The sequence below is a fragment of the Alligator sinensis genome, unplaced genomic scaffold (genome assembly GCF_000455745.1).
Source record: "Alligator sinensis unplaced genomic scaffold, ASM45574v1 scaffold388_2, whole genome shotgun sequence".
Lineage (NCBI taxonomy): Eukaryota > Metazoa > Chordata > Crocodylia > Alligatoridae > Alligator > Alligator sinensis.
The window spans coordinates 1,595,724-1,621,086 of NW_005842102.1; the positions used below are offsets into that span (position 1 = coordinate 1,595,724).

A 25,363-nucleotide genomic window follows, 5' to 3' on the forward strand; every position below is an offset into this window, starting at 1 on the left:
GCTTTCAGTCCGGCCTTTTCAGATTTCCCCTGTACAATGGACAGGATTGCAGCCCCTTCCATTTGGTTCTGCAGCCACTCTTCTCTGGGATGCCGGTTCTTAGCGTGTACACCAAAGCTGTCATTTGTGATTCGGCCTGCAGCTGATGCGGAGGCTGCTTGATATTCATATCTGCTAATTGTGTCATATGGAACCTAATTGAGCTTCTCCTCCCCCTCAGACTGTTACATCTGCTGGAGCAATTTGGCCATGGATGGAGACTGGGCCCCTGGCGTGGATTATGCTTTCAGCATTTGCAGCTTTGCACTGCCAAATCTGGAAGCAAGCACGAAAGACACGTGCGAATCCTTTGATACCAGCACATCTCCATTTGTTTCCCATCCTAACAAGAGTGATTCATGATTCTGAGGGAGCGTGACGGTCTGGATAACTAGGCGACATCTGTGCTGGGTTTGTATTTGAGAAAACAATCATCACCATTGCAACTTCACACGTGGAAGCTGAGCTAAGTGAGCTGAGGGCTTCTGAAAATCAGACCCTTCTAACCCAAACGAAGGTTTCCCTGGGTGTCCTGAGCCAAAAACCACCCTTGTCTTGACTTGTGCCACAAGCTCTGGTTGTAGATGCACTTCAGTGATGTTCTGTGTAGGTCGTTTGGCAAGTGCCCTGGCAGGGTAAGGGCATCAGCTTGGTAGGGTTGACCCAGCCCCACCTCTCTTGCCTCTTACATAGGGGGTGGGAGGGTTGCTTTGCTTTCTGCTGATGAGTATCCTTTGTAGAAGAGCCTTTGCAAGCTATGCTAGGGCTATCTTCTGCCTGTGCCATTTCCCCAGCCTGTGGGGTTTTGGGCCCGTGTCAGAGCAGAGGCTGCAAGTGTGTGGGTGAGGTGTCATTTGGGATGTGAATAGATTAAATGCATCCAGCTGGCTAGAGAGTTTTGTAGTGCACGGGGCAGACCCCTGTGTGAGCTCCAGCCCAAGGTCCATGGGAATAACGCAGCAGGAAGTCTGAAGCCTTAAAGACCAGCAGAACCAAAAGTCCTAGGGGGCTGCACACAGAGCCCGCGCTACATGGGAATGAATGAAGGTGAAGAAGGTGCTGTGCTGACTCCAACCTCAGGTGCAGGCCGCAGGAGCTGAGCTGATCATCTGTGCACCTTCCAGTTACACCAGTGCTTCTCAGCCTTTATAGACTTGGGGCCCCCTTCTGAAAATGCCAGTTCTTCGTTTTCACTTGTCTCGAAAAATATTAAAGCAATTCTTTTGTTGCAAAGAGCCTGGAGCTCAGCAGGTCAGAATGTGAATGCTGCCGATTCCTGTTTGAAATCTGTGGGTTTATTTTATGCATCATGTTTGCACGCCTCTGCTAGCATGTCGTGGCACCCTTAAAAGGATCTTCAGGCACCCCAGGGTGCTGCGGCTCCCTGGGGTGCCTGGGAGCCGCATTCCCCTGTGCACTCCCTGGGGTGCCTGATTCGTGAGCACGACTCACGAATCAGTGAGTCATGCTCTGCTCGAAGGGGCAGCTTCCCGAGGAACATGGAGCTGACCAGACTCCATGCATTGCACTCGCCCCCTGGGAAAGCACCATGACCTGGTGTCTGCCAGGCCTCACCTGGCATGGGGTTGGGCAGGGAGGAGCCAGCGTGGAAGGAGTGGGGCTCAGTGAGCCATGGGGGAGGGAAGGGGCTGCCTTGTGTGGCTCCCTCCCCACCCATATGAACGGAGAACCCCACTGGCACACTGGGGCTCAGAAAAATAGCATCCCCAAGCTGATGATGCTTCGACAGGCAAGGGGTTAGGGAGGTGGACAAGCAAAGTGGGAGGAGTGTGTATGCACATGTAGACAAGCAAAGGGGGGAAGTGCGTGTGTGTATAAGCTCTGGGAAGTGTGGGCTTTGGGCCAAAGAGGTGTGTGTGTGTGTGTGTGTGTGTGTGTATGTGTGTGCTCTAGAAAGTGTGGGCTTTAGGCCAAGGTTTCATTCAGATCCCTGGTCCCTGTGGGTTTTGAATATCCTGCACAACCACGACCGCTGCGAAGAGTTCTGGTGACAAGCAACTTCATCTTGCAAGTAAAGAAGGGAATGAGCTGGATCTTACGTTGGCGGCCCCTTCCCCTCCTTGCTGTGACCCCAGCAGAACTGGGAGCACTTTTACCTTTCTGTGGATCTGTCCAGGAGACCTAGCTTGATTTCCCCGCCCCCCTTATTTGGAGTAGGAAACTTTCAATCCTGTTTAATCCCATTTGGGTGGAGCTGCACCTGGGTTTCAACCAGAGCTGCCTCAAGGCAGCTCCCTTCTGCTCCGCTTCTCCAGGGCCTTGTATTGGTCCTAGGAAGCAAAGAGCAGCTGTTGAGTAGGATGGTTTGGCCCTGCTTGCCCCCATGAACTCCCAGGGCTGAGCAAGACTCCGGTAGAGCCCTTCAGCCGTGGGATCATTGTTTCCTTCTATCCGTCAGTGGTGCAGCGGGGCCTGAGCGCAAGAGGGAATTGAGTCCCTTGCCATTAACCACCAAGCCAGAGGCAGGACATAAAGCTTGTGGGCAGTGCGCTCGGTGGAAGGAGCAGAATTAGTGACTTTCAGAAATAATTGTCAGTCTCTGGTTATTTCCAGCAATGCGAACAAATTCTTTGACTTGTCATTTGCTTGATTTATGGCATTGGTTGGTGTTCCTTCGATATTCATGTTGCTTCTGCTTAATTAACAGGAACTCTGAAGGGTCCTAATTTTTTTCTGTTAACATGAAATAATGATGGGAAAACAAGCCCTCGTAGATCTCAGCTGCATTGGCAGCCGAATGTGGGACATGCCACTTAAAACAAAGTCTATGGATCTTCACTTCGGCCCCATCTCACTGTTGGGAATGTTCCCGTGCTCTGACCACAGGGAAGTCCTGCAGAGCTGGTTCAGCATTTGCTAAGGTTTGCTTCCCACAGGGTCTCTGCTGGCAGCTGCTTTGTGGTGGGCTTCTTTAGTGAAGGGGACTTGCAGATGACAACTTCAGCAGATGCATGGGGTAAGGGCCAGGAGGGATTCCCGTGACCCTCTGGGCTGGTTTCCTGTACAATGCACACTACTGCAGCCTACCTAGGTTTCACCTGGGAGCCCAGGGGTGAGAGCACTAGCTGCTTGTAAAAGGTACATGTAACCAGATGCAAGGAAGGACTGAAACATCTCTTACTGGCTCCAGCTGGCTTCAGCGACTGAATTAGGAGGTTGATCAGCATCCGTAGATAAGGCCCCTCTTTACAGCTCACTAGCCAGTAAATTATTTTGGGCAAGGGATTGTGATAGACGGTCTCAGTAATGAGCGTCTTTGCAGAGGAGGGAACCAGGTGTGAAGCTCAGATGAATCAAGCCAGACTATAAGGAGGCCTTTGCACCCCTTCAGCCTCTTGCAGACCAGGCCTGGGATCCTGAGCTGCCCTCCCTGGTGGGATCCCAGGGACGTTCACAGGCTTGCTCTGCTGTAGCTCAGAGCCGACTTTGGCTGCACGGGGGGAGCGGAGAGAGGTCTCGGAGCTGCTGGCGGGAGCACAGACACATGGCCCCCCCCGCCCCTGCCCTGCAGCGCCTGGTTCACCTGCTGCTCGCTCCCTGGAGTTCCCTGTTTAGAAATGGAGCGACAGCGGTGTGTTTGTGCCCAGGTCTCGCAGATTAGCTCATCGAGAGCGCCGTGGCTTGTCTTTAAAAGGAGCCAGGAAACCCTCTGTCCACCCCCCTCGCTGGATCTCCCCTCCGCCTCTTGACTATTTGTTCCTTGGCTTCGAATAAGTCCTGGCTCCCCAGCGAGGAACGCATTTCCCACCCCCAAGCCTTGGCCACGGGTTTTTCCACGACTTGCGTTTGCTAGGTCTTTGTTGCAGCTTGGAGGCCTCTCTTGCGGCTTCCTTCTGTCCCTTGGGGGGGTCCAGAGATGACGCTGCCTTGGCTGCTCACATGGACAGTCCCACCTGCTGTGGGAGCACCCACGGTTTGCTGGCCCTGTGTGCTATGGGGGGGGGTCTGGTGTGCCAACATCACATCTGTTCTGCCCTCCCTAAGGATCACCCCCTCTTGGCCTGGATCCCCCTATCCATTAGCTGCTGGCCCCATCGTCCTCCCGTGACCCCTGCATCCAGACGGCCAGGGGCAGGGTCAAGGCGTGTGGGAGAGGAGTGCGAGGGGGGAGCAGGCGAGTGTTTCAGTGAATCATGTGGGCTCTAGGACCGGCTTCCAGTCCCCCCTTGCTCATTTCTTCCGGCCCCCACCCCTCTCCACACTGGGGAGCTGCTGGAAAGTCCTTTAATTCTCCCTCCCAGAAGTTGAGCTCTGGAGGAGTTCTTGCCTGCAGCTGCCAGGGACGGCGCTTCTCGGGGCTGGACGTCACTTGTGTCTCCTGCCCGGCGTGAGCGAGAGGGCTCCTTGGCAAAGGGGCTGCTAGTGCAGCATCCCGGCAAGCTGCTCTGGTTTGCTGCAGGGGGTGGCTGGGAGCAGGGAGGGATGAATGGAAGGGGCCCAGAGGAGCGGTGTCTGCAGCCGGGAGGTCTGTTCTCTTCCTGTGGAAGCAGCTAAAGAAGCAGCCGTCTGATTCTGGGCCCTGGGCAGGGCGGAAAGGGAGGGTTACTGAGGGATTCCCAGCCCTTTGCTGGAAACAGAGCCGCTTGCAAAAGGAGGAAGCCAGCAGAGGAGCTGCACAAAGGCTTGGGGGTGAAGAGCAGGTCTCTGGGCACCTGCATGAGCCGAGGGGTAGTCCAGCCCTGGGCACCAGGAGGCTGTTCCCAGGCAATGCATCTCAGAGCAGGGCTCTTCCTGGGCCTCTGGCTGCTCCTGGCCCCCAGCCTTGCAGAACCCAGCCCTGGGTCTGGAGCAGCCACCCTGGCCATTGTCTTTGATGTCACTGGCTCCATGTATGACGACTTGATGCAAGTGATAGAAGGAGCATCCCGGATCATGGAGAAGACCCTCAGCAAGGCTACAAAAGCCATTAGCAACTATGTGTTGGTCCCCTTTCATGACCCAGGTAAGGCAGTTGCAGTTCTGATCCTGGGCGTATGGTCACTGCAGTCACTTGTGGTCACTGTTGTGTAATGCAATGCTCTGTGATAAAGCAGGACCCGCGGTTCTAGTGCAGACAGCCCACGTGGAGCCTTAAGGCAGATTCAGGGATTTGGATGCTGTGTGATGTGGGCTGCACGGCCCTAATTTGCATTAGCATGTTGTATCATGCTGATCTACAGCCTTTGGGTTCAGTCCTCTTGAACCCATTTCGTTCTGGGCACAGGGCTCTGTCCCATGCAAGGCCTGGCCTTGAGTATCTGGGACTCGAGCCCAGGCAAAAACACGGATGCAAAACGGACCGCATCATCCCAAGGCCAGCTGTTAACACCGGCTCAAACCGACAGCAAACAGTGCTGTACGTAGTCACTGTCCGAGGCTGCCGCCCTTGCAGGACAGTGTTCTTCCCCTTTCAAATCCTCAGCTTTTCAGCCTTTGAAAGGAAACACTGGAGACTCAGCCAGGGCAGGGCTGCAATGCACTGATGCAGAATCATTGGTGACTGACCCGGGCTAGACAACTCCTTTCAGGTTAGACTCAGAAAACACCAGCATGACCCAAGTGGCCAGGTCCTAGGAGGGAAATCAAGAGGTTGGACAGCCACTGGTCAGGGATGATACAGGCGTAGCTGTGCCTAAGTTGCTGGTTGCCCCACGGGGCTGGGAGGGAATTCTGCTCCCCCCCCTTGCCACTACTTGAGTCAGGGGGTTTCTAATCCTGAGAATCATAGAATAATAGAATCGGCGAAAACAAGGGTTGGCAGGGACCTCAGGAGCTCATTTAGTCCAGCCCCCTGCTCAAAGCAGGACCAGCCCCAACTCCATTGTCCCAGCCAAGACTTTGTCTACTTGGGTCTTAAAAACCTCCAAGGATGGAGACTCCACCACCTCTCTGGGTAGCTGTTTCAGTGCTTTACATGAGTCAGGCAGATTTCTAAGCCTTCTTCAGAGATATTGAGTGTTGTCTGCACCCAAGGCTGGGATTTTGACTGGGTTGTGCCAATGCTCCTGCTGGAACTTAAATCTGGAAGTTCCTGGCTAGAGGGTCTTCCCCTCTGCTCAGGGTCAGACTGATTGCTGTATTGGGGCTCAGGAAGGAATTTTCCCCCATGGTCTGGTTGGTACTGACTGTGAGGGGTTTTGCCTTCCTCCGTAGGGGGAGCATGGCCTCTACTTTGGGATCTTTTGTCCAGACTCACTCAGCCAGCAGGTTCCTCAGATTGCAGGCTAAGCAGGGTTAGGCTAGGTTGGTACTACAATGAGAGACCTCAAAGAGGGCCTAGGTACCCCAGGAAAGGGTTACAGGTAACTCAGGACACATCAGGCGAAGCTGATGCAGCACTTGGACCCCAGCAAGATGTTATGGGGCTTTGCACTGCAGAAGGAGCTGTGCATGGTCTGTGATCCAAAGTAGATGAGGATGATAGTCAGAGCTCTTCCTGCCAGTCCTTGCCATAAGCTTCTTCATCAATCCATAAATTGTTCCCCATTATCCCAAAGTAGAAGCTCTCCCCCAGAGATGAATATGGAGACTAGCAATGGGGTGACTTTGTACAGTACAATGAAGTGGTGAAGAAGGGGAAATCTGACTTCACCTTACTGGGAACAGCAGGAGAAGTTATCAGAGGTGCTAGGTGGATTCTCAGGAGGATTCAGTGCCTTAGGACAGGAAGAGGGCCTGTTGGCTTGACCCAGCCTCTGCTCGGTCTGTGGGTTGCCTCGGCCTCGTGTAACAGAGAGAACATTTGGCTTGTCCGTTAGCACAGGCAGCTCCTCTTTCTGCCAGGGTTGTCCATGGAGGAGGTGCTCCTGGTATTTCAGACCAGGTACCATGTGTGGGCTCCCTCTAATATGCCCCTTTGTATGACAGTGCAGCCAAAGCGGTTGTCTCTCTGGGGTGGATCCTACTGATTTAACTGGCATTGTGGTCCTAGCTACTAAGGGAGGTCCCAGTCCTCCAGGCTGAGCTTTATGTTGCTCTAACCTGGGATGTCTGATGCCCACAACATCTGCTCCATACATGCTCAGCCAAGTCCCCATCACATCGCAATCCAAGCTTGGTCTGTGCTGTTGCTCGTGGAGGCCACACCAGACTGAACCACATTTTAACCTTGTCCATGCTAAAGCCCAACGCTATAGTGCGATTTGGTAACCTAATTAGCACTAGGGCTGTGTCTGTGCTGCATGACCAACCAGTCTTTAACTGCACTGAGGGCTCCAGCCTTACATCTGGTCCCAGAGTTTCTCTTCTTGGCTTTGTCAGGGCGGCCACAGCCACTGCCACAGTAGAGGGTGTTTGTAAAGAAATGTGGGACTGAGCTGACGTGTTGGTTGTCTCTGTTTCTTTGGCAGAGATTGGGCCAGCTTTCATCACGGCGGATCCCAGGGAATTCCAGCGAGAGCTCAGCGAGCTCTATGTTCAGGTACGATGGGTGGCATTTGTGGATAGTCTGCAGCACCGGCAGCTAGCAAGCGGCAGTGATGGTGTGAGAAAGCTGTGCTAGAGCCAGCCTGGAAACAGCCTGTTGACTGGCTGAGGTGGAGGCAGAAACCCCACCGTGCTGAGGATCTGTTTTAAGCTGAGCTGCCATGAAACAAGACTTGGGGTGGGCGGGGGAAGAGACAGGTCTTAGTTGCCTCCTCCACCTTTGTGAGCCTGGTCCTCGCTGTCACGTGCAGCCTCCATTCAAGAACAGATTCTGGTAGCACGTCTCATACCAGAGGCCTGCCTTGTTTCTGTGCCCAGAAAAGGGGCAGCTTGCACTATGTAGGGCTGCCCAGGTGCCAGGTCAGGACATGGCACAGGGGGAGAGCACCCTCAGGGGCTGTGCGACATTGTGCCCAGCTGGACCAGTCACGGTCACAGGTTGTGGCTGACTTCTCGGTGTTAGCCGGCTGCAGAGTGAACTTCTCCCATGGTCAGTGCCCCAGCAAGGGCCAAGGGATGCTTGTCTGCTGGAGCTACTACCTGGATGAGACTGAAATGCCAAGGTCTTGCTCAGCCCACTCTGCCAGTTAAAGATGCCCAGAGGCTCTCTACATGGGCATGGTCTGGCTTTGAGCCTGCCATGGGGATTTACCAGGGGTGTTTCAGGGAGTGATCCCCCCACACAAAGGTTAGATGTCCCCAAAGCAAAACTTGTTTGATCCTCCATTTTTAACATGATTGGTTTTCAGCTTTTCAATCAAAACCTGGGATTTTTGGTCATAAAAACAACTTCCACATAGTCAAAAGGCCTTTTTCCATCAGGAAAAAAAAAAGGTTTCAGTGGGAATTTCCTAATAATTACATTCTGCGAGTCTAACCATCCTTGGCTGGTTTAATTGGAGCCTGTATTTTTCTTTTCTTCCTGCCCTAAACTCTTGCGTGCTTTTAAATGACCACCATGTTCCTCTTCGGAGGTGGCTGTGTTTCGGCGAGGGAGGGATTGATGTCACGCTTATAAACCTGAGTGATCCATTTTTATGTAAATTGCCCTGAAAGTGGGGCACATAAATATACAGCTCTAAAGTTCGTTGTTCACCTCAGGGATGCAAAGCAGCATGCAAATGTTAGACAACGTATGGCATTACTCTTTAAGTAATAATTCATTGCCTGAAATGCATGGCTATGATTGAGTGGTCCATTGAATTGCTTTGTCCATGGGATACATCAGCTGGAAGCTTGAAGGCTGTAAAGGAAGTAATAACTCTTTCCTAAGTGAGCATTTTTTCCGGGTCTGTAGGAAAGCTGGCAATTAGCTGCTTTTTTCTGTGCGTGAGATGAAACTCTTTGGCTGGAAGGAGGATTGCAAGGCTTTGGGAAGCTCAAAAGTTAGACAAATCCTTTATTGAATGCCTGTGGGGCAAGTCCCCTGGGTTTGCAAAGAGAACGTTTTGTGTTCATGTTCTGGCGATAAAGTGCTAACAGATATTAAATAGGCATTACAAGCAGGATACGGATGTGAGCAGTAAGTGGTAGAGATGCTGAAAAGAGCGGCAGTAAGAAGTGGTAGAGATGACTGCGAGTGTTCCCGTGGGTCCTGGGATGGTCTCCAGTGACTACAAGGGCTTCAGAGATGATTAGTTTAGTTATTAACCCCGTCAAAGTGGAAGCCTGATGGCCATAAAGGAATGAGTCCGTCAGGGCTCCTGAGCCTCCTGAAATGCAGCTTGTGACTAAGCACTGATGCTGCTTTACGGCTGAGCCCAGCACCCCGTGAAGCTGCTGTTGGGGTGGGTGGCTCCTCCACCCCATGTTCAAAGCCTGTGTGAGTGCCAGGGGGCTGCTGTCTCTGTCTGCAGGAAGGTCCCAGGGCAGAGCAGGCCTTGCAAGACGGGGCAGCGATGGCAGGGCACAGTCTCCCATCCCTAGCGGAAATGCAGTCCTAGCTCCTGCTGGGATCACTGCAGCTCTTGCTGGGGGCTCTGTGAGGATTGCTGATGTTCTCTAAAGGGCTCCTTGATTGCAGGGTGGAGGGGACTGCCCGGAGATGAGCGTGGGCGCTATCCAGCTGGCCGTGGAGATCTCGCACCCGGGATCCTTCATTTATGTCTTCTCGGATGCACGGGCCAAGGACTATGCACAGAAGCAGGAAGTGCTGCGGCTCCTGCAGCTCAAGCAGTCCCAGGTGAGAGCCTGGCTTTGGGCTTGCTGCGGCTTTCCCAGGGGTCTTCCTTCCCCTCGGCCCCATTAGTGAACATCTGCACCCTGAGTCCTCACAGGAATGATGTAAAGAGCTGCCCAAAAAGAGCCACTGGCCATGCCCAGCAGCACCATGCTTCATGAGCCCTACAATCCCCACAGCGGCACAGGTTGCTGGTCCATGGCCGACCAACTAACTCTACATACATAAGGCGTGGAGAGTGCTTGTAAGCGCAGTCCATGCTAACCTGTTCTTTGTGGTGAGGTTTTGCCTCCTTCCAGGATGCACGGTCTCTCCTGATTTCGGCCACTGTGCACTGCTCTCTGGCAGGTCGTGTTTGTGCTGACGGGGGACTGTGGGGACAGAAGTCATCCTGGGTACCAGGTGTACGAAGAAATCGCTGCTACCAGCTCGGGGCAGATATTCCACCTGGATAAACAGCAAGTGAAGGAGGTGAGCGGAAAAGACATGAGCTATTAAGTCAGGCTGTGGTGGTACCTGGCTGGGACTGGCTCTGGTTTGAGGTCCAGGAAAGTCATCCACAGGTGCATACATCTATCTGTTGCACATATGCCCCAGTGATAAAGGCACTGCAGGGTGTTCAGGGAGAAATCTCCCTCCTGTTTTTACCCTTGGGGGAGAGCAAGTGTTTGTGGAGGATGAGAGACAGCAACAGTAGCTTCAGATTTAGCCTAACCTGTGACGCCTGTGGAGATCGGCCCTGGTTCAGTCCTTCGGGTACTGACCAAGTTGGTGGCCATCACTCTTGCTCTCTCTGCTCTGGACTAGGCCTCAGAAACCTTTCTTCTGGCTCCTGGTGCCATTGTGGTGGTGACCCTTCCTCCCTGTGATGCTGCTTATAGTTATCTTCCAAGTCCAGTGTGCCAGGATACCCTCCTTGCAAATACATTGGGCTGTGGTTGGCAGGCGGGAGCTCTTGTGGTGAAGAATTTGCAGTGGGGTTTCATCACGAGGATGTGATGATTCACCTCCGGTGTTTTATTAAGTCCTTGTTGGCTCCAACCTTGAAAGATTTCAGGGTGATGAGGTTCTGATGGCTGGCTAGAATGACCTGATCCTGTTCCTTTTCAGTTCAGGTGAACTCACCCAGCTATCAGTAAAAAACTTTTTTGGCACGAACTGATCTCTCTTAAATGTAGCCAAAGTAGACACAGTGGAGCTTTCTTTGGCATCGATCGCTGTCTCAGGGGCTGCTCCCCCTTAAGAGCTTTGTGGAGAAGTCTCTGTTCACTTTATATAGGTGAGACCGCCTGGTTCAGAGATCCGGATGAGAAGACTTTTATGCCAATGCCATCTCCTGGTCTTGCCTGAAAGCTAAGCAGGGACCTGGAGAAAGAGGCTTTGTTTAGTCGCTAAGCAGGTGTCTAGGAGATCTGGAGTCTGCTCCTGTGTGATCTCAGATGAGTAGTCCCAGCTCTCTCCAGTTCAATTTATGCATCCAGTTCAATAGTTCAGTGTCGTGATGCGAGTCCAAGCCTTATCAAATCAGACCGGTGCCTCAGTAAGGAAAGTGGAGTCTAAAGGGAGACTCCTGCCTGGAGAATTGCGACCACCCTGCCTGGGGAGGGCATGGAGAGCTGGAGGAAGAGCAAAGCCTTTCTGCTTTGAGCAGCATGTTCCTGGTGAGCTCCCTTTCAGCCTTTCCCCCATCTCAGCCTCTGGCGGCTGCAAAGTCTAATGACTCTGTATTCCCAAGGGCATGTTGCAAGGGGGCTAATTTGTCTGCTCGGAGCAGCTGAGTGGGAGCCATCTGGCAATAATAATTACACCTGATTATTTCATTCCTTTTACACTGGCACAATCCATCTTTGCCATTGCCTCCTCTTGCCTGCCTCCAGCTCCTCCCAGCGCCGGCGCCCGGCAAGCACAGAGAATTCAGAGTAAAGGCCAAGGGCTGGCAAGTCTGTGGCATTGTGTCAGGCTACACCAGCTGAGGATTTTGGCCCTCTGTCCTGTGCAGGAGATCACTTGCCTTGTTTGGGATCCTCTCCCCACCCCTATGTCCTCACTGTGTGGCATCAAGCAACCCTGATTTCTACATCTGTAAGGGTGTAGCCCTGTCAAAGGCCCACTGGCTTTCTCATATGGCTGGGGAGGCCGTGCCTTGCTTTCCGACTTCTATGTTGTATCGTTTGAATCCTGGTAGGGGGGCTCCCTTTTCCATGCTTGGGTAGTGAAATGGAGCTGTGTAGAAATACAGGGTGCATTTCTCCCCTAGTTTCATTGATCTGTGCCTGGACCCTTATCATGTCACAACATTTTGGGGGGGTGGGAAATGGGACCCTGCGTGCATCCTCCTGCTCCGTGTGCTCCCCAGGTGTTGAAGTGGGTCGAAGAAGCCATCCAGGCCTCAAAGGTCCACCTGTTGTCCACTGACCACGAGCGTGGTGGGGAACGCACGTGGCTACTCCCCTTTGACCCCAGCCTGAAGAAGGTCACTATCTCCCTGAGTGGCCCTGCTCCAGAGATTGAAGTCAGGGACCCGACAGGTATGTACTGCCACACTTTGAGTAAGCAGGTTTCCATCTGGGGCAAGGGAAAGAGGGAGAGGCCCAGAAGTGTGATGCACAGTGGAGTTTCCCTGGGTCCCTCAGCAAAAGCAGTAAGGGCCTGTGCTCTGGAGGTGAACGGTCCTGAGTCTGGTGCCCCTGGGTAACCCGCCTGCAGGAGCTTGTTTGAGCAGATGGGAACTGAGAGCTGGGAAGAGCCCAGCTGAGCTGTTCTTCAAGGGACCACATGGCTGACACCTCCCCGGATCTGTCTTTGGAAGTGCAGCCGTGGAGCTGACCCCTCACCAGGAAGAAACAGTGGGCCACAAAGCACTTGCTAAGCTCCAGTGTACGTCTCTGCCCCTTCCAGGCTTCAACTGATATTTCACTTTTATAAGAGCTGCTTTTCTCTTAGCCCCTCCAGGTTTCCTGTTCCCTGCCAAAGGATGGCTCTTCAGCCAAGCAGATCACCCGTCCCAGCCTGTTTTTCTGCAGCGCTGTGGTCAGTGGGGATAGCAACCTTGTGCAGAGAGAGCTTAGGGCACCAGGAGGGTGAGGAGTGGCATGGGGGCTTGAAGCAGGGAAGAGAGTGACTCCTGCCCATGGACCACCTGGGGGAAGGGGTGTCCATCCCAGCTGTTCAGACCTCTTGGAGGGAACAGAGAGGGAGCCAAGACTGAAGGCTTGGTGTGGGCAGAACAGGGAGCCTGGGAAGGGAGAGGTGAGGTCAGAGAAAAGAATGGGAAAAGGAAGACCAGGCTGGTCTGTGTGACGCCAGTGAGATGGATACCACCCTGGGAGGCTGAGACGTGGAAGCAGGCCTGCTGCAGAGCGACAGAGACCGGGCTATACTTCCCTGGTCCCTTCACATGCTGCAGTAGGCAGCAGCCTGCGTAGCATCTTTCTCTTTATGAAGCACGCTGGGATGTCCCCAGCCATTTGGTGTCCCAGTGGATGGTACAGCCTCCCTGGGGAGGGAGACCAGGACACTTTGAACCCAAGGATTCCCTTTTGCTGTTGCAGGTAGGATCCTTCAGAAGCGCTGGGGGCTGAAGGAGCTTCTCAACATCCCGGACTCTGCCAAGGTGGTGTCATTCAAGCCTTACATGCCGGGCATGTGGTCAGTCAAGGTAAGGTGGAACTGGAAGTGGTGCCAGGTCAAGGATCCACCTAGTCCGGTACCCTAGAGTAGGCAGAAGCCTTTGCCTGACGGGTTCTTCCTTCTGCCCAGCAAGATGTGGAGGGAGGTACAGGAGCAAACTCCTCTCTCAGCCCCTGCCTTCTTCACACCAGTGGGGAGCCTCTTTAGCCGTCTTGCTAATTGGGGCCAGGTTGGGCAGCCTTCCCCGTCTAATGCTGCTCCAGGGTCCCATGTCTACTGTGTTGATCTCTGCCTTAGTGCAGGCAGGCACAGGGGCTGGGCTCTGCCCTTTCACTACCAAGTCTGCTCTGGATCACAGAGGCCATCCAGCAGCTCTGGATGCTTCTGGAGACTCCAGGTAGAGCCAAGGACACTGAAAAACAGGGAAATGGGGCTTCTCAGAAAGGGAGGCATTAGAGAAAGTCACTTGGAGATCAAGTCTACAGCCCCAGGACTGAGGTCTCCACTGATGCAGAGGCGAAACTCCGTTAAAGTCGGTGGGATTGCTCCCGTGTGCATCAGAGAATTTGGCTCCAGTAAACCAGAAGATGTCACTGCCCCCTGGGCTTGCATTGCAGTCTCCAGGGCTGCAGGAAGAAGTGTGAGCTTCCTGCCCACAAAGGGCCAAATGAGGTTTACTGCAGCCCTTTCCTTCTCCCCGAGCCTGAATCCTGCAGGGCGGATGGCTTCAGGTGTCAGATCTGCTCCCCTCTCACACATGTCGGGGTGCCTCCTTCACATTCAGTTTGTGCCTGGCTTTCAGGTTGGCAGCAGCGACCGCCACTCAGTGAGAATCACGGGAGTCAGCAACATCGACTTTCGAGCCAGCTTCTCCAGCCAGCCTACGTTTGACCTGAACCACCCTGAAGAACGGCCTGTCCAAGGTATTTCCTGCGGCCCCCCAGGGCATGTATGCATGTGTGCGTGTGGGGAGGTGGAGCTGCTGTTTCTAAACCCCATGGAGGGGTAGAGGTTTCATGGAGCAGAAGATGTGACCTCTCTCTGCTGTGCTCTGCTTAGCTGGATGAGCAAGATGCCACATCTTTGCTTGCTGAAGCTTGAGAGAGACCCTCAGAGCAACCTTCTGTAGAGCTTGCAGCCTGCCGGGGCCGGTAGACATTGTCCATTATTTATACTTGCAGACCCCAATCACAGGGCAGCTTCTCTTTGTGGCAAGTACTGCCCTAATAGACTGGCAGTGCAGTGCAGTAGGTGCTGCCGTGCTCTAGGTGCTGTGCAGACAGTTCGGTGTCAGTGTGCTAGGTGCTGCACAGCCACCGAACAAATATAGTCCGTGCCTGAGGAGCTTTCAGGACAATAAGAGGAGAGACAGCAAGTGGGTACAGACAGACTGATGTGGAGCGGAGGGTGACAGTAAGACAGGATCGGTGACAGGACCATGGTCACAGCAGGCCAGCTGTCTCATTGCTGAAAGGTGTGGGCGATTGTGGTGGTGCGAGTGTGGAAGAGGATTGCTTGCAGCGATTCACCGGGATGTGTTGTCTTTCCTTGCCCTTCCCTGTCTGCCATGTCCCTGCAGGACTTCCGATCTCCATGATGGTTAACTGCAGCGGCCTCAAGCCCCCGGGGCATCTGAAGGCTGTTGAGCTGCGTAACACCTCTGGCCAGCCCCTCTTGTCCCTGCCCACATGGCGTTTGTCCAATGGCTCCTCTGGCCAGCTCTGGGTGGGACCCCCATTCCAGGCTCCTGCTGGGAGCTTCTTGCTGCAAGTGAAGGGGGAAGATTCAGAGGGACACCCACTGCAGCGTCTCTCTGGAGTTGCCTACACCAGCGTGGTCCCAGGTGAGTCGCTATGTCCGCTCTACATCCCACAGAAACGTCTAGTGCATGAATAACATACTGCGGGGACCCGCAATTCTTGTTCTGTTTATGAGAACTGCTTCTCTGACGCACCGTGCTCCCACCCCTTCAGGTCTACCCAAAGTGAACATGCCTGGAAAAATCCAAGCGTACAATCAGGAGCCTCTGCTGATCACCTGCTCTGCCCAGAGTGAGCTCCCTTTCCGACTGCAGCTCAGTCGGGGTGGGAAGAAGCTGGGCAAAGAGCGGCTTCTCAGGTGAGTTTCTGGCTCTGTTGCCACAGTAAGTTGATTTCCCCAAACGCAGATCAGTCGCATACAGATAGGAATAGGACCTGCAGCTACATGAGCCAGGATGATAATCCTTGTGCTCCAGGGCAAAGTGATCAGGGGGACAGGAAGTTATTTGTGCCGTGGTATAGGACTATGCTGTGCATCCTTGTGTGCTCCTCTGGTAGGTCCAACACTACCTGGCTCTGGAATTAGGTTTCCACCTGGGTAGGCTGCTGGCTATGCCCTGGCTTTTCCCACACGTGTTCATCTGCATCAAGTGGAGCTGGCTGGGCTGCTTTCTGCTCTGCTCTGGGGTCCTGCTGACCTCCAGCAGCAGTCTGGACACTTACAGTTACTGGGATGCAGCTGTCTTTGAGGCTCTGCTGGTCAAACCTGTGTGCTGTCAATGGATGGCAAAGAACAGGGGTTGCTCAGGGACGTAGGAAGACAACTTCCTTCCACTTTGGATTTCCACCGAGGCCTGCTTGTTGTCAGCTGCCATCACTGCAGAGTCAGCGTGTGTCGCCTTTGTACTGGCTGCCAGTTTGAGATGGTTATACTGCCCAGAGCTGTTTGAAAGGAACTGGCTTCAGTGTATTAAGTGATGAGTTCCTCATCTGCTTGGCTGCAGCATTTCTACGTGCGAGACCCCAAACCTCCAGCCTGGGTCTCTGCTAACATGATGTGCTTGGTGCACAGGGGCAAGAGAGTGCTGCTTAGTGTCTCCAATGGCTGCAGGGTGACAGCATCTAGAGGGACAAGTGCTGGTGCAGAGAGGCAGCAGTGGGGTCTTCTGGCCCAGCTCTGAGCAGGTCTAGACAGTGCACATGTCCTGGTGCTCCTGTCACTGCTTTCATTGGTAGATCCGCTGGGGAGAGACTTCAAAAAGAGCCCTTGGGTGGACAAGAGTTTGAAGAGCAACTAGTGATTTCTTTGCTTTGGGAGTCTCCAGGGAGACACCTGGCAAGGTCCTGAAGTTCAGGGGGTGCTGGACCACACAACACTGAGACACTTGGAATGACAAAAAGCCACAGTGAGAAACCTTGGCTCGTGCCTGACGGGAAGAGCCCAGCAAAGCCCCTGGAGCTCTTGTCCAGTCTCACAGGGGTTCTTGTTCCCTTTGTGTCCTCCAGGAGCTCTGGGAACAGCAGCTGGGAGATCCCCGTGACTTCCCAAAGCGATGAAGGCTTTTATGAGTGCACTGCCACCAGCAAGGTCGGGGCCACGCGAGCTCGGACCTTTGTGTCTGTCACAGGTCAGTCCTGGAGGGCGCGGGGCACATTTGGATCCGTATGCAATCGCACATCAGTCTCCAGGGCAGCAGGCAGCCCTGAGGTCTCTGCACCCATGCATTGCTTCTATTTAATGCCCAAAGCTCAGTGTTTGGGAGTTGGACAGTTCTCGGGGACAGTGTCTGGTAGCGACTCAGCTCAGGTTGGCGGTGGTTTGACCCCCATGTTTGGCTTCCCCCCTGCAGAGCCGCCTCCACGTCTGCTGCCCCCGGGGAACATCACAGCAGTGCCGGGCGCAGGAGTGATCATGTCGTGCCTGGTCTTGGGAGGGGATGTTTATAACCTGACCTGGCACCGGGATGGGCAGCTGCTGCAGGCGGATGAGAGCCGGGTGTGGGTGCTGGGGAACCTCTCACTGGAAATCAACAGTGTCCATCTGGGTGACAGTGGCCGGTACGAGTGTCTGGTGAGCAATGAGCATGGGACAGCAAACGCTTCCATCTGGCTCGTGGTGCAAGGTAAGCAGCCCCGTCTTTGCGCTGTGTCTGAGCCTTGCGTCCTGGGCTGTTGTCGGTCACCGGTTAGGATCCAGATTCACTATGACTCTGATCTCGTGGGAGGCCCCATGGCTCCTCCAGGGCATGCTGCCAAGCATCAGGGATCCTAGACAGCACCTTGCCCCCAGGGAGCTGCTTGCAAGGGGCTGTGCTGTCCCCTAAGTGGGTGGAAGTGGTGCCAGGGTCAATGTCTTCAGTAGTTGTTGGGTCTGTGGTTGCTGAGATCGAGCCTGGCCTGATGCTCTAGCAGAGCAAGCAGCCTCTGGGGAGCCCCTGCTTCCTGCGCAGGGTCCTTGGGCCATGCATCAGCCTAGTCTCCTCACTTAGCAGCAGGAGAGGGCAGCATTGGGTGCCCTGGTCACTCATTCCTCTGGCCCTGTATTGTCTGTCCTGTCCTGAGGGACATCTCCACTTCAGCAGCCAAGGATGACTGCTCTCTGCTCCTTTGCTTTCTATGCCATTGTTTTGCATTGTGTTCCCACCCCGTGGAAACAGGAGGGGGAGAGGCAGAGGTTGGGGCTCTGAGGCTGGAAGCTTGACAGGCTGATACGTGATCCCTTGTGCATGTCTCCGTTTAGAGCCACCCCGTGTGAGGGTGGACCCCAGCTTGCAGCAGTTCACCTGGGGCGATGAGGTGAGGATCGACTGCACAGCACTGGGGTACCCGGCACCCTGGACCTCCTGGAGACGGTGGGGCAGAGCACTGGTAACAGGTGGCAGGTAACCCTCTCAATAGCTTGGCTCCCGGGCTGCGAGACAGCTGCCTTTTTAGGACAGGTGTTAAGGACACATTTAAAGCCAGTCATGCTTCTGTCCCTGTGCTTCATCATGTTTTCTTGAGCATTGCTTTGGGACAAATCTGTGTTTCCCAGCTTTCTTCTTTCTTCATCCAGGTTCCATATAGATGCTCAGAGCACCCTGACAATCAAGGATGCTGTCCGAGGGGATGCTGGGAACTATAGCTGCTATGCTGCCAGTCGAATTGGATGGGATGAGCAAACAGCTGTTTTGGTGTATGCAGGTACCCACTCCCCCAGGCTGCCCCAGACCAGGACCTCAGCATGTCCTGGGTCAGGCCCTTGCACAGGACGATCATGATATCTAGTACTTACTATGTCTATCATAACAGTACCTAGGAAGCTTGATCTTGGACCAAGGCCTTGATGTTCTTGACACCAGGCAATAGGGCCCTCTGCGGAGGATAGTAATAGGACCACTGGCCTTGGGGTCACTGTGCTACAGACATCCTGCAAAGCCAGAGTCAAGTGAAGGCAATGAGCTTTGTATCACTACTGACGTGCTTGGGGGGATTTTCCTTGCGCTGCTGTGCTTTGTGGCTCTTCCCAGGTTCAGGGGGTTAAAGTCTACCCTTGTTATCAGACTCTCACTTTCAAAACTCCCTCCAGCCTACCAAGGGAGTGGATTATTGCAGCGCACGCCTGCTTAATAGTTTAGCCACAAGCCGATGAACTGGGGGCCCTTAGCGGGCTCTGGGCTTTCTCACCATCTCCAGCCGTGTCCCTCTTCCTGGGTTGTGATGGGCGCTGGGATGTCTCATGCTTGCCTGTGGCATCCACACAAGCTATGCTCTAACCTAGAAGTGACTCAGAGCTTTTTCTTTTCTTGTTTTGTGCTGTGGATACAGAATCGCCCCACATCACTGCGGTGACACCAGTCGTCCATGCCCTGCTGGGAGAAGATGCGATACTGGAGTGCCATGTTTCGGGGGTACCCCCGCCCCAGATCATCTGGTACAAAGGTATGGCTGGCATGGACCTTCGTTACCCGTGCAAGGCTTGGTAACACAGACACGTTCTCCCTCCCCGCTCCGCTCAGGCAATGAGTATGTCTCAGCCTCGCCTCACTCCTGGACCCCAGGAGAGGCAGCTGGCTTTGCAAGAGTTTGCCCACCTGAGCTTTCCGTGTTGGCAATGACAGGGAGTCTTGGGGGAGGACCTTGTGGAGAGATTCCTGCCTCTGCTCTACGGGCAGAAGGGGCCTGAGGAAGCCTTGGTTCAGGATCTGAGCGCACCCACCCTCCTGCCTTTTGAAGGCTTGCCCATGGCTCGCCACAGCCATGCTTGCTTCCGGCATCAGGAGGAGCACGAAGGGGCTTCTGGCTGTGACGGGTACAGACATGACCTGCAGCATATTCCCTCTTGCAGGGGAGCAAGAGGTGGCATCTTCCCTGCCGGGCACCCAGCGTGGCATCCTGCAGCTGCAGGCGGTCCGGGAAGGTGATGCGGGGGAGTATGTCTGCGAAGCCATCAGCGAGGAGGGGGTGTCCTTTGATGCCATCATACTGGAAGTTGGAGGTGAGTCTTTCCCCACGAGCCTTCGGCTTCTTCAGGCCCTTAAAGGCAAATGACTTAACAGCGTGGCGAGCGCGGTATTCCTGTGAAAGGCTGCGTGGGAGGTTAGACAGGAACGGTCTGTTCGCCCAGGGTCACTGATTTTGCCTCAGGTATTATGGGGAGTCTCTGCCCCCCGGCTTCCCCCACAGCCATGGCTCACAACTGAGGTTCATGGTATACGTCTTTGCAGACTGAGCTTCCATCCTGTCCTCAGCTTTGTAGCCTCTTGAAATCTGGGGGTTTTAGAGGGTGCACTTGAAGATGGATTTCACTTCTCGATGCATGATACAAGCATGGCCCCTTTGCTCCTACAGCACTGAACTCCAGCCATAGCTGGGTGAAAATGCTGCAGCCCAGCACCATGCTGCCTAGTGGAGGGTCTAGCTGGGAACAGTGAAGAGTTGTGAAACCGCGGGATGATTAATGCCTGACACCTGAGGGCAGAAGATGAAGAAATATGGAACTGCAGGGGAGGCTGGGGAGACCAGCTGCAACTGCTCCTCCAGGGAAAAGGCCAGGGTGTGGGCTGACCTCTCTAGTGCACAGATTAATTAGCATTCACGGTTAATTAGCAGCAATGGTCCAGGGAGTCTTCTCCATCCCTGCTTAGAGAAGGGAAGCAGGCTGGCAAACACTGGGTGTGCTGAGGATGGGAGGCAGGGTCTGCTTTGGTCACAGCGTGTGAAGCTGAAGATATTAAAAAAACAAATTCTAGGACTGGTGTAGGGGAAACCGAGTATGGGACTGAGTCGCAGGGAAAGGCACGGATCCAGCAGACAGACAGACGGCCTGGTGAGAGGTGTCCGTAGTCTGCTGGCTGGTCAGGTAGGATCTGCAGTAGAGAAGGAAGGTGTTTGTTCAGAGGCACAGCTGGTGTGAGACGCTGCTGATGGGCATTGACCTCCTGTCATCTGCAGCCCTCCTTCCTTTTGGCTGCATCCAGCTCTGCTGATTGCCAGGAGCTGGCCCCTTCTCTGTTGCTGCAACAGCGCTGCCCTTGCTATCAAAGACCTGTGATACCCCAGCCCAGCAGGCTGCACAAGAGGGGCTCTGCCTTCCCCAGAGCTTGTGGGGCTTGTGCAGCCTGCAGCCCCCTGCCTCCTGCAATGGGGTCTAACTGCACTGGGAGCAGCCCAGCACAGCACAGCTCATGGCAGGCTTGTGCATCTGCTAGAAAGACCTGGAAGACAGTGTCCTTCAGATGCCAGCAGCCCTGTGGGACTGAGCCCTGAGCATGGCTTGTGCAACTGTATTGGAGCATCTGTGCTGAACTGCATGCAAAGGGGAGGCATAGATGAGAGATCCTGTCTAGCAGCCTGCTGTCGCTGAGTGGAGGGGCTGGTTACAAGCTCTCCGAGCAATAGCAGTGGTCTGGCCTCTCTGTGCTCCTGAATGAATGTTGTTAGTGAAGGGACACACCCAGGCGCAGTCCGGCTCCGAGCTGCTTGGGAGGTGGCCAAACTGGGATTAGAAGCTGGGACTTGTCTACTGCAAACGCTGCGCTTGTCCCCCCAGACCTTAGCCCCGCAGCCCCTGGGGAGCGCAGGTGGGGTCTGGCTGAGCCCACGCTCCCTTCTTGGGGAGGCATCACTCACCACATATGTTATGGTGTGGGCTGCAGCTGGCGCCAGCCCCAGCCTGGCCTTTCTCCTGGGGAATGAGGAAGCTGAACCATCTCGAAACAAGACAGCCCCCTCACCGCCCATTCCTGCAGGCCCAGGGCTGAGCAGCTGTGGTCCGTGTGGGTCGCGGAGGGGATTTCTTCAGGCACCAGGTCCTTGCCAGCCCCACACCATCCTGGGTGCTGGGTGCTGTTGGCTGTGCCATCAGCCTGCCGGTGTGGGCAGCTGGCTCTTGGCCGTTCTCATGGTCTGGCATGCAGGGGATAGGAGCTGGGAGGCTTAGCCAGAGCTGGTGAGAAAATGGGCTGAGGCCCAGAGAAAGCATTCACAGCCTGGGGGATGCCAGCTCTGGAGGGGTATTACCCTGTGAGTTCCCTGTGAGAGGGTAAGTCCTGCCTATACCGATGGAGCCCTTTCTGCTTGCTATCTGGGAGTGCCATCCTCCCCGCTGCCAGCTGGCCTGCCTCACATTGGCATCAGGTCCTGCTGAGCTGAACAGGGCGCCATGCCTGCACCATGGAGCAGCTCATACCAACCAGCTGGCAATGCTGCTCTTCCTCACCACTGGCTGGCAGCTTCCCACGAGTCCACGTTGGGAGGGAAAGGAAAGCCCCCATCAGCTGCTTCCCCAGGGGCTGTTCTGGGGCCGTGCCACTCTGGCTCTGCTTGTTTTGAGGCTTTAAGGAGTTCAGTGTCTTGCTGAGGGCTGTAGGAGATGGCTTGGTCGTCAACCCTTGTGGCCAAGGGCCCTGCCCTGGGGCTACCTGAGGATTTGGCCCCCACCTGCCACCCCCATCTCTGTAAACACTCTTTGGCTGTGATGTTTGCAGCCTCCACACATTGCAGCTGAGGCCTGGATGGGGGCTGCCCTCTGGGTCCTGCTATAATGGCCCCTCCATCACCCAGAGGGGCTTTGGCCTGGGCGACTCGAGCCTTTTCTTTGCTATGACTGTATCCCAAGCAGGGGACTTAGCTATGTTACCACAGCCTCCTGAGCCCATTATGGCACAGTGCAAACTTATGGTCGAACTGGGTCCAGTCTGGCTACAGTGGTCATGCAGGCGAGCCCTTTGCAAACTGCCGGCGCAGTCTGCTGGCACCTGCCGGCCTGTGGGGGGAGAGAGGGATGCTTAAGTGGGCTGAAGTCGCCGTTGGACCTCAGCCCATATTGACACTGATAGATCCTGCCTCCCTGCTCTTTGGGGTGCGCCAGGAATCGGGGGCGGGTGAGTAGCCCAGCAGCTGTGGATTATCATTTGTGGCTGGAGGAGGTCCCTGAGGGGGGGCTCTAAAATGTCTGTGTGCACATGCACGTGTTGGACCAGGAGCAGAGGCCCAAAGCAGCCAGGCGTTGCTTGGAGAGGAGCAGCCCAAATAAAACATTAAACGGAGACTCCCCCTTGCCTTGTGCACTGGCCGGCCCTTGCTGTCTCCTCCGACGTGACAGATGCTGGGTGTGCGGTGTGTGTGTGTGGGCGGTTTGGCGGGGGGGCTCTGTCGGACCACCCCCACCCCGCCGGCTGTTTCCCACGTGCTGATCCAATCGAGATCAAAGCGCCTTGTAGGGCTGCAGAGCACCACGGTTCCCAGGTTTCACCCAGCCCGACGAGGGAAAGGAGCGGGCTGCCTGCTGTCTGATGCTGGCGCTGCCCTGGTGTCAGAGGCAGTCGGATCCCATGCACGGCTACTCTTTCTGAAGTGCAGGCTCTGTGGCATGGTGTTAGGCTCGGGATTACAGGCAGGAGGTGGGGGATCTTGTACCATTAGACGTTGAACCAGAGCTCGAGGGAAGAGCACGTGGCCTGGGCCTGACGCTGTTCTGCTCCGTGTGAGAAGCAAAAGGGACAATTGGGTACCGTGGTCTTGGCACTGCATCCTGAGTGTTTTGCCTGTTGCAGCATAGGCCACTGCCCAAGTGCTGGGTGGACACAGGGCTGAACAGAGAGCATCGCCTGGCCCAAGCTGTGAGCGAAATTCTCAGATGTGGGCCCACAGGCTGGCATGAGCAAATATCCCGTGAGCATAGCTCCCGCAGGCGTGGTACCAGGTGACTGGGGCATCTTGTTGGGCACTGACCCATTTGAGAGGGCATATTGGAAACCTGGCCACTGAGTGGCACTGAGGGAACAGCAAGCAACATCTCTCTCTGGCATGTGGTGAGCATCTGCACCCCAAATCATCACAGCCTGCCTCTGTGGAGGAGAGGGACTTTGCAGAGCCCACCAAAGTCAAGGGAAAGCCAGGAGGGCCTGACTCAGGAGCTTTGAGTGCTTGGGGCGGAAAGCCCTTCTTTGTACCCTACCCAGGCGAACAGGTCAGTGCAATGCTTGCCTTGGGGTGGGGTGTGAATTGGATCAGGAAGGAGATTCATGGTGCAGAGGAGATCCAAGGTTGCTCGATTTTTCCTCAGCATCAGCACTGACCCCAAGACTCTCAGCTGCTTTCTGCTTTCTCTTTAGCTGCCCCTTGGTTTTCTGAACGCCCAGGGGATGTGTCTGCTGAGATGGGGATGAGCGTTACTCTGCCATGTCGTGCTGAAGGACGTCCTCCTCCCCGGGTTACGTGGTCCAGACGGGACGGGAAACCGATTGCTGCCCAGCTCGGTCAGCTCCACAGTTCCAGCCGCTTGGGTCTGGATGGGCTCTTTATGGAAAGTAAGAGAAACGGGACCCATGGGCACCATTTCTGCATGTGTATCCATGTGTCTGCCAGTGCAGGAGTGCTTCTTATACAGGCATCACACGTGTATTTAGCCGGAGCACACAGGCACGTATTTCTTAGTGCTGATGGTTTGGCCTGTTCTTATCTATTTACATTTTATACCATTTTAATAATTGCATATGAATACAGTGACCCCAAGCACCTTGGCTTGTACTCTGTTGTAGCCAGCTTTGGCCTGGCTTGTATTTGCCAGCTACTGGTTCTGAATTTCTCCTGCCTTGCACATCTCATGCAAAGAGAGTGCAAGATATCACGGGCTTGGGCTGGTAGCAGGTAAAGGTACTTTGCCCTGCCTTGGACAGATGTGAATGACAACACAAGGCGAGCCAGAATTGTTTTCACCTATGCCCCAGACCTCCTGGCTGAGCCCCTGTATGCTGCCCTGCTCAGCGCTTTCCTTTTGGTTTGCCTCAGGTGCATCTCTGGATGACCAGGCCACCTACGTCTGCGAAGCAGAGAATGCATTTGGGAAGATCCAAGCTGAGGTCAAGCTCACAGTCACTGGACACGGTTTATATTCTTTTTCTCTTGTTGGGTGTATTAATGAGCGTCTGTCTTGTGACTTCGCTGAGACAAACTGGGATTTGGGGCACAGGCCATGATTCTGTGGGGCAATTTCTGTATTGCCGGGAACACCATCATGCCCTGGGGGCAATTCTTTCTCCACCATTAGCTACCTGGACTTCCTGAGCTACGTATTGCAGAAGTCCCCCCCTGAGATGGGGGTTAACCCTTGATGTGCTTTGATCTTTGGGCTCATTCTGTTAAAGGATGAGCTTGAGCCACAAAGCCTAAACACATGGGGAAGGTGGATGTCAATCCCTCTCAGCTTTGGGCTGAACCAGATCCCCAAATTGGGGCTCTTGAGGAGGGGAAGGGGTAAGACTGAGATCTAGACTTCATGGTTCTGGCCCATGTCTACCTGTAAGGTGATACAGTAAGCTCTGTCAGCATGCACTGATGCTTCTCCTCTAAGCAGGCATCAAACTGGGACCTTCAGTACCCAAGAAGATAAGGCTCTGTTTCTTGAGCTAACATAATGATGCCTTTAGTTTTAAGGAGGCAGGAGGCTGGCTTTAGCTAAGTGGGGCACGACTGCAGATACAGAGCCATTATACTTCACGGTAGCAGGATTTAGGCATGCCTTGTGCTGAGGAATTGAAGGCTGCAGCCCCTGGGTGAGGGGAGTGGGGAGGGGGTACCACACATAACTGAGATCAGTAGTTTAGCATAGGGATGACCAGGTCATTCATGCACTTGTACACGTGCACACAGCCACAGTTCCTCCTGGCAGTGAGCAGTGGGTCTGATGTGAGCAAGGACTTGGTGCTGGTTTGTCGGAGCTGGGAATCTGGAAGAGTCCTCGTTATGGAGATTAATTTATCAAACAGGCTAAGGAGCAGGTGAACCATTCCCTTGAGTTTTTCCAGCCGGTTTGTCCCCAGGTAATGTTGCCTTTTCTCTCTTTCCC

At 54.5% G+C, this 25,363-nt stretch overlaps 1 protein-coding gene across 1 annotated transcript in view; it reads left to right on the forward strand.

Annotated features, from left to right (window-relative positions):
* Positions 1-4,369: 4,369 nt before the first annotated feature.
* Positions 4,370-25,363, forward strand: part of HMCN2 (hemicentin 2) — an 82,341-nt gene continuing 61,347 nt past the window's right edge. The window contains exons 1-17 of the mRNA XM_025205017.1: positions 4,370-5,002; positions 7,389-7,459; positions 9,488-9,646; positions 9,992-10,114; positions 12,000-12,171; positions 13,195-13,301; positions 14,076-14,196; positions 14,853-15,116; positions 15,247-15,391; positions 16,540-16,661; positions 16,884-17,156; positions 17,774-17,915; positions 18,089-18,216; positions 18,841-18,954; positions 19,361-19,510; positions 23,631-23,825; positions 24,307-24,402. Coding sequence (XP_025060802.1) covers positions 4,717-5,002; positions 7,389-7,459; positions 9,488-9,646; positions 9,992-10,114; positions 12,000-12,171; positions 13,195-13,301; positions 14,076-14,196; positions 14,853-15,116; positions 15,247-15,391; positions 16,540-16,661; positions 16,884-17,156; positions 17,774-17,915; positions 18,089-18,216; positions 18,841-18,954; positions 19,361-19,510; positions 23,631-23,825; positions 24,307-24,402 — 2,668 coding nt within the window. The 5' untranslated portion in view covers positions 4,370-4,716. The remainder of the gene's footprint in view (positions 5,003-7,388; positions 7,460-9,487; positions 9,647-9,991; positions 10,115-11,999; positions 12,172-13,194; positions 13,302-14,075; positions 14,197-14,852; positions 15,117-15,246; positions 15,392-16,539; positions 16,662-16,883; positions 17,157-17,773; positions 17,916-18,088; positions 18,217-18,840; positions 18,955-19,360; positions 19,511-23,630; positions 23,826-24,306; positions 24,403-25,363) is intronic.